Source organism: Arachis hypogaea, chromosome 3, assembly GCF_003086295.3.
Source record: "Arachis hypogaea cultivar Tifrunner chromosome 3, arahy.Tifrunner.gnm2.J5K5, whole genome shotgun sequence".
NCBI classification, from domain to species: domain Eukaryota; kingdom Viridiplantae; phylum Streptophyta; class Magnoliopsida; order Fabales; family Fabaceae; genus Arachis; species Arachis hypogaea.
Window position 1 is genome coordinate 12,450,491 of NC_092038.1, and position 8,283 is coordinate 12,458,773.

An 8,283-nucleotide genomic window follows, 5' to 3' on the forward strand; every position below is an offset into this window, starting at 1 on the left:
TAATATGACATATAAACAAACTAAATAACTACTACTTAGTGTTAGATTTTATGGTTCTAGTCCACCTTTCTTAATTATAACAAATTAAGAAAATTATTAGGGTAGAATGTAAATACTCTTATAATATATGTGGTTGAAATTATCAGGTGTCTCGTAATAAACTAAAAATAATTATTTCTAAAATTTGAAAACAAATTTTAAATTATACACTAGATCAAAAAAGTAGTATTAGTATCCTATAGATTTATAAAGAATTTCAAAAACCTTTCATAAACATATATAGAAAATAATTGTTGTATATTTGTATATATTTATACATATTAGCTTATATATTTTTTAATAAAATAATTAATAAATTATAAGAATAATCTATATTTTACAACATAACAATCAAATTCTTTTAATAATACATATTCTTTTAATATATATAATAAAATCAGAAAAAAAAAAGAGTTGGAGGAGATATTAGGGAATAGTTGAGACACATGGACTACATTATCTATCAAAGTATGGAAAGAGAGCAGAAACCTTGAATCTCTCTGTGTGGAATAAAAGGGTGGATAGCTTTATTAGAGAGAGAGAGAGAGAGAGAGAGAGAGAGAGAGAGATGGACACTTTGTCTAGTTAAGATAGCACCTTTCTACCTTCCTCTCAATCCTCAAATCACCACGCTTCTTTATTTTCTTTCCCATTCACAAAATGGTACGGACACCTTCCCTTCTCAACTGCTTCTTCGTTTTTCATCAATCACAACATGAATCACATCAAATTCAACCTTCTCTCTTCTTATCTACTACTTTTTCAATTCTTTAATATGTTAGATTGGTTTTCAGGATCTGCAAGTACCACAACAAGTGATGAGATCCAACAACACAACTACTGATATTCTAATCATACACTACTTGTAGTGTTGCCAAATCCAAACCAAGCTAAGGTGTGTGCACAGATCAAGACACAAATAAAATACAATTATCTTTATATAAAATTAATAGTTAAAAATCATTAGATAATTCGATGAATTTATTAAAATTATTATCTAATAATTTTTAATTATTAATTTTATTTAAAAATAACTAATACACATAAATTTACACTCGCAGATAAATAAGCAAGAAAAATGATTTTCTATTAATATCTTTTTTTTTTCCATCATGATTTCTGTTATTATCATCATGTCACAGCAGGTTCTGTTTCTCTGTCTGGCTTTCCGTACAGAAGAAGAAGAATCACAGAGAACAGAAAAAGATGGCAACGTACTTTCATGGCGGCAACAATAACAACAACAGTGGCAGTTCGGATATTCATCATCATCAATCTTCCGCAGAAGGAGGGGGATTGCAGACACTGTTCCTCATGAATCCAAACAACTACGTACCTTTCTCCTCTGACACCGCACAAAATCCAACACCAAACATGCTCTTCCTCAATCCCAACAACAGTACTACTACTCCCCACGCGCTCAACCTTGCAAGTCTCTCTCACGCGCCGCCCCAACAACAAATTATCGGAGTTGCTTCAAATAATATCCTAGGACCTGCCGGCGGTGGCAATGAGATCTCCGGCTTCCATGGCTTTGTGGGGCCCACACCACGTGTTCATCACTACAATTGGAGATCCATCATGGATCAAACTGATCTTTCTTCTTCCTCTTCTTCTGTTGTTGCAGCAACCGTGACTGTTCTTCCGAATAATTATTCGGAACATACAGTCACAACTGCAACAACAGAAATGGAATTTCATAGAGCGAGAGTCCATCAATCCCATCATCATCCGCAAGGGTTGTCACTTAGTCTTTCCTCTCAACAACTTCCGTTTAGGTCTTTTTCCAACGCCGGTGGGGCTTTGAATAGTGTTGTACTTGGATCCAAGTTTCTGAAAGCGGCACAGGAGCTTCTTGATGAAGCCGTTAACGTGGGTAACGATAATAAGGTGGATTATTCCAACAATAAAGAGAAGATGAAAGGGAATAAAAATGTTGAATCCACGTCTGATGGTGGCGGTGATGATAATAGATCAAGTGGTGGCGGCAGCGGCGGTGAAAATAGTGGTGGTGACAACAAGGAAGGAAGTGAACTCAACACTGCTCAAAGACAAGAACTTCATATGAATAAGTCCAAGCTTGTTACCATGCTTGATGAGGTAATAATAATAAGTTACATGCATGTATATAATGATTGGATACACATGAATTTATAATTGTTTTTATTTAACTAATCTCTAAATGCTTACTTTATATCTTAACTGTAAAATTTAGATACAATTAATTTTATATAAAGTTGATAGTTGATTGCCATCTAAAGATTATGAGTTATTAATTTTATATAAAATTAATTATACTTAAATTTTTATCTAATAATCATCATAATACACTTAAATTAGTTGTGTAGTTAAGTATTGAAAATTTGAAGTTTGTATTACATATACAACAATTTATCATTAGTGAATGACAAATTAATTTTTGACGGGGTTAAACCCTAAAAAATCTTAAAAGGTGGGTAAAGTGTCGCGTAATTGTGCTGTGGATTGTTTTTTATCATTTGTTCCGGGTTGTGTTGGTTCAATTTCTTGGAAATAATTTATGTATGATTCAACTTGTGAAGGGGGTCCCTCATTAATTTCGGGTAAGTGGGTAACCAAAGAAGAAATAATGATAATAGGGAATGCGACAATGCAATAGATAGAGCCATAGAGAAGTGTGAGATTGACATGAATTAATAGTGACTATAAGTTCTTTTACTTGTTTTTCCTAAAAGAGTGTGTAGGGTAAATGAAAACGATGACAAGAATTAAAAAGAAAAAAATTGATTAGAATTGGTGAATGTCAGAGAATAATTTTTGGTTTGGGCCCATTTGGGTCAGTTTGATGATTATGTAAAATCTCTGTACCATTATTGATTGAGATTTGAGGAAGGGGTTATTGTAAAAAGCTAAGTGAGGCCTTCTTCATATTATATGGGTCCGATTTTCTTTCTTCCTTCATGAAACCATCTCAAAATTAAACATCGTTTACTTTTCAGTCATCAATGACATTCTATCATACTATTCTTAGTTCTTCTCAACATGAAAGAGAGCAGTATTTTGAAGTGTAAATAATAAAAAGATAAAATTGTAAAATTATAAATAATGTTAAATTATTATTTAATTATTTTTAACTTTTTCTAAAATGACTATTCAAATGACGCTTATAAAAATAGGTATTCTTGATGAAAACTATGTAAATTTTAATTTGTGTTTGGAATTATTAGGTGGAGCAAAGATACCGAGAGTACAAACAACAAATGCAAATTGTGACGTCATCATTTGAGGAAGCAGCTGGTTATGGAGCTGCAAGAGCATACACAGCACTTGCATTGAAGACAATATCGAAGCAATTTCGGTGCCTAAAAGATGCAATTTGTTTGCAGATCAAAACGACGGGCAAGACGCTAGGTGAAGACAACTGCATGGGAGTTAAAATGGAGGGTTCAAGGCTTAGATTCATTGATCACAATCTCCGGCAACAAAGGGCGCTTCAACAGTTGGGAATGATACAACACAATGCTTGGAGACCACAAAGAGGATTGCCCGAACGAGCGGTTTCTATTCTTCAAGCTTGGCTTTTCGAACATTTTCTTCACCCGTAAGTAAAATTTATCGGTGGAAACTCAAGTTAGTCGACTTCATGTGAAGTTGATATCTGAAAGCATTAAATGATTTAACTGATTTGACTAAATTTTCATTTAACCAGACTTTACCAGAGTTTTCATCAAACTTATTATATGCAAAGTGAAAGAAATTTGTGTTTATTGATTTTAAAGATTTTTTTTATTATTTTAAGTACTTTATAAGGAAAGAAGAAAAAACAGAAAATAATAAAATTTTATTAATTATTCTAATTTTTAATAAAATTATAAAAACAAAAATTATTAAAATTGAAAATACAAGTTAAATAAATTTTTACTTTTATACTTACATTTCTAAACCTATCTATTTGTTTCGAACTTTTCATTATTCTTCTAATTATTTTAAATACATATACAACATTATTATTATTATTATTGTTACAGCACAAAAAATTCTTGAATCTAAAATAAGTGCTATTCTCTCTTATTTAGATTTCGTAAATTATTGATTATAACTAATCGTTATCTAAAAGTGAGAAAGGAATAAAAAGAATTGGTTGACGAATAATTGAAACGTTTGAATTATCAATTGTAGTTACAAATTAATTTAAAACTTTACTTTTCTTGATTTCTTAGGAAGGTGCTAACTAACAACATTATTATCTTTTTAACCACCAAAATTTGTTGATAGGACAAGTAGAGAACAGAATAAAATAAAAATGTGTTTATTGATTTCATAGAATGTGCTTTGTTTTTATTTTAAATATTTTATAAGGAAACAAGAAAAAATAGAAAAAAAAAAAACAATTAGCTTACTCCTCAGCATAAACAATTATCGAAAGTTTAAATTCTGTTTTATATATATAGTAATTTATTGACTAACGATAAACTTTTAAATAAATTTTAGATCTATGGTTGATTAGTTATTCGTATGTGTAATAAAAAAAATTATAAAAAAGATAAATGATTAAATAATAAATAAAAAACAGATCTCTTACTCCAACCAAATCCAGTTATAACTTCTTCTATAAAATACTATAATTTGAGCTTTTTTTTTCTTATTTTTGTTTTTTTTCAACTGGTCTATTCTCATTGATGTATATCAATAACTTAGTAGGAGTTTTTACTTGTGGCCTTTTGCAGTTATCCAAAGGACTCCGATAAGGTTATGCTTGCAAGACAAACTGGACTTACTCGGAGCCAGGTATATATATTTCAATCGATGAAGCAATTTTATTAGTGATTCCATCGTTTAGTTATATTGAGCACTCACACCATTTATATACACTTCCGTTTTGAAGCATAAAATGTCCAAATAAAAGCTTTTGCTTTTTCCATGAGAACAGCTTCAATATTTGTTATTCAAAAATACTATTCGAACATTAAAATTGACCATTAAAATCAACTATAAATATATTTTTATATAAATATATATATGATTTAATTTATTTTTGATGTGCATTTATATTTTATATTTTATATTGATAATCAATTTTAGTGACTGATTTTGATGTATATCTAACATAGTCATTTTTTTTATTATTATGGCAAATTTAACCGCCATTATATTGAAGAACATTATATATTCTCATATTAAAAAAATGACATTTTATTTTATTGTTTTATTTAACACTTTATCTTACATCTTTAAAAGTTTAAATGATTTTTTCTCCCTTCTGCTCTGAGATTGAGCACCAAAATATTTCTACACATGTTAACTGATAATTTGATAATTATTACGTAGCTAAAAATATGTTCTTCGTATTAGTTTTCTATTTCTCACTGTATAAATTAACACATACTCTTTTTTTTTGCAATATGTGATTTAAATAAAATATAATAAATTTCACATCTTATATATTCAATAGTGAATAAATACATGTTATCCTAATATACCAAACAAAATAAATACTCAAAATATTATACTATCTAAAAATATATCAATATGTTTTTGAGAACTAGCTAGATTTGTGACATACATGGTAATTTGTAATGCATACATGCAGGTATCAAACTGGTTTATAAATGCCCGAGTTAGGCTATGGAAACCAATGGTTGAAGAAATGTACTTAGAAGAAATTAAGGATCAACAACACAACAACAATAATGGCTCCCAAGATGATGATGATGATGACATTGACACCACCACCAACAAGAAGAAGAAGAAGAAGCTAATAAGAGAATCATCAAACAAGGAATTATGGTCATCATCATCATCACAATTAGAACAACCACCATGTAGTAGTAGTGCCATTAGACTTGACCACTTAAACACCAACCAAAACAACACTACTCCAATGACTGAGATCTCACCAAATTCCAACAACAATAACAATTCAATCTCAACATCTCCATTGAATCTAAGGAATCCTCATCATGAGATTATGAACTCTCCAGGTACCATTCTTTTCTTCTTCTTCTTTGTTTTTCCTGTTTTTTCCTCAAGAAATTGTATTTTACCCTTTGAACTTTGATTTATGCACAATTTGTTTCCTAAATTTTTAAAAATTCAAACAAGTTAAATTATATGCTTTAAAAATGTAAATAAAAAATTTGTCATAAAATCACTCCTAAAAATTAAAATTAATACGAGACACATTTGAATAATTATATTTTTAATATGGATCCCGCTAGAAAGACAATGGGCTATTGAAATATAAAATGAACTCTTGACCTTTCGGATCTAGCGCTTTAGTACCATGTCAATATGTCATGATACCATTCATCCCAAAAGCTTCAGCTGATGGAAAAATGTAACACTAATAATTATATCTCTAATACTCCATAAACCTCCATTATACACATTGTATAAATATTTCATTGGCTCCTCATATTTTCCCTTTTAATATACACTCTCTTACACAAGAGTTTTATTTTAAAGTTTACATGAATTTTTTGCATAATTTTTTTTAAACTAGCTTTATATTAAATTTTTTTACTTCCTTGTCTAACAAAGATTAAATTTTAAATTTTTAAATTATAAAAATTCTAATACTATATTATAAAATTAAATTTTTAAAAAACTTAAACTATTAAAAAAAATACATAAATAATTATACCGCTAATAAAGTGTCATGTATGCAAAGTTCAGAGCATATATATTAAGACTATTATTCATCATGCAAAGATATTTACATGTCAAAATGATCTTAAATACTAAAATGTATTATGTTAAATAATTTATTTAAATATAATAAATTAAATTATTTTTAATTATTATCTTCGTAAAACATGAATAATGTACTTCAAAAAACTAATTAAAGTCTACTCCAGCAGGTAGCATCCTTTCTGTGGACATGGAAATGAAGCCGATAAGAGAGACAAATAGCAACAACAACAACGTCAATTTTGGAATTGAATTAGGGAACCCTAATAAAGACGGTTACCCTTTAATGGCTTCTTTTGGGAATGAAAACCACGACGGTGGCGGCGGTAGCGGTAGCGGTTATGGTTCTACTACATTCTCCATGGATGACATTGGAAGGTTCCATCAACAATTGGTGGCTCCAAGGTTCCATGGGAATGGTGTTTCACTCACTCTAGGGCTTCCACCAAGTGATAACAACAACACCAACAATAACTTTCCATCGCAACAAGTAGGGTTTCTCTCCTCACACAACATGCATTTGGGAGGAGGAAGGATTCATCATCATCATCACGAGATTGAAGCAGCAACCAATGATGACGAGTTTTGTGGAATGAAGAACAATGCCACAACACCTTCTTCTCATTCAGGAACAAGTTATGATCATAATAACAACAACATTGACATGCAAAATCCCAAGAGGTTTGCTTCTCATCAATTGTTGCGTGATTTTGTGGCCTAGCTGCAACCTAAGATATTATTATTATTATTGGAGATCACAATTTTCTCAAAGTTTAGGTTGATATATATATATATATATATATATATATATATATATATATATATATATATATATATATATATCTTAGAGCAAAGAAAAAAATTGTTAGTCGTGTATGTAATTTAATGCTCGATATATTCTTTTAATTAGTTTGAGTTAATTAGTTATGTCATCTGTGATATATGAGTGTTAGCACAGTAATTTACTTCTCGTGTTTTTCGTTTATTTTTGTGAATCAACTACTACATACATTTTGGAATAACGTGATGATTTCTTGGAAGACTTTAGCTATATGTGGGAGGGTAATTAAGTTTAAGTTTGCTTCATCATGTAAGGATGAAAACTATAGTAAATTAAAATAGTACATTACATATATACTTTCTAATATACTTTGCTTTGGCTTTATTTGTTATAAATGGTAGCGGAATTTAGCCAGGTTATGAATGGTAGTGTATGTTTCTCTGGACGTTTATGTAAATATCCGGAATATGTTATATATGATAATTTACACTTATTTGGTTATTTAAACTATTATCATTATTAACTGCATGATGATTTGAGCATTTTTACGCAAGAAATGTTATATACTCTATTTTTTATACGCTTTATGTATATAGTTTTTGTTTTTAATATTAACCATGAATAAAAAAAATAAGAGAATATTAAACTGTTATGTTTATAATAAAAATGTATATATTTAATGATATATACTAAAAAAATGTCATAAATATAATTTCAATTCATACAATACAACGTATAAAGAAATTGTGGCTCATAAGAACATGGTTTTTGGTCACACGGCTTAAGTAGGTGAT

General features: G+C 29.4%; 1 protein-coding gene across 10 annotated transcripts; it reads left to right on the plus strand.

Moving 5' to 3' along the window:
* The first annotated feature begins 452 nt into the window (after positions 1-452).
* Positions 453-7,873, plus strand: LOC112789535 (BEL1-like homeodomain protein 1). 10 transcript variants are annotated; one of them, XM_072232396.1, is made up of 7 exons: positions 453-702; positions 834-934; positions 1,185-2,139; positions 3,246-3,619; positions 4,746-4,806; positions 5,609-5,999; positions 6,879-7,873. In XM_072232396.1, exons 3-7 carry the CDS (start codon positions 1,246-1,248, stop codon positions 7,427-7,429), a joined length of 2,271 nt encoding a protein of 756 aa, XP_072088497.1. In that variant the 5' UTR covers positions 453-702; positions 834-934; positions 1,185-1,245; the 3' UTR covers positions 7,430-7,873. The 10 variants fall into 10 exon arrangements, with proteins under 10 accessions (XP_072088497.1, XP_072088496.1, XP_025687251.1 ...); XM_072232395.1 differs by having other exon boundaries at positions 1,216-2,139; XM_025831466.3 differs by having other exon boundaries at positions 1,182-2,139; positions 6,876-7,502.
* The last annotated feature ends 410 nt before the right edge of the window (positions 7,874-8,283 follow it).

Excerpts from the sequence above, each read along its gene's own strand:
- LOC112789535 (XM_025831466.3), top strand. The coding sequence starts at position 1,246 with ATGGCAACGTACTTTCATGGCGGCAACAATAACAACAACAGTGGCAGT. Across the intron at positions 2,140-3,245 it reads TTGTTACCATGCTTGATGAG|GTGGAGCAAAGATACCGAGA; the intron begins GTAATAATAATA and ends TGGAATTATTAG. Across the intron at positions 6,000-6,875 it reads TGAGATTATGAACTCTCCAG|CAGGTAGCATCCTTTCTGTG; the intron begins GTACCATTCTTT and ends AGTCTACTCCAG.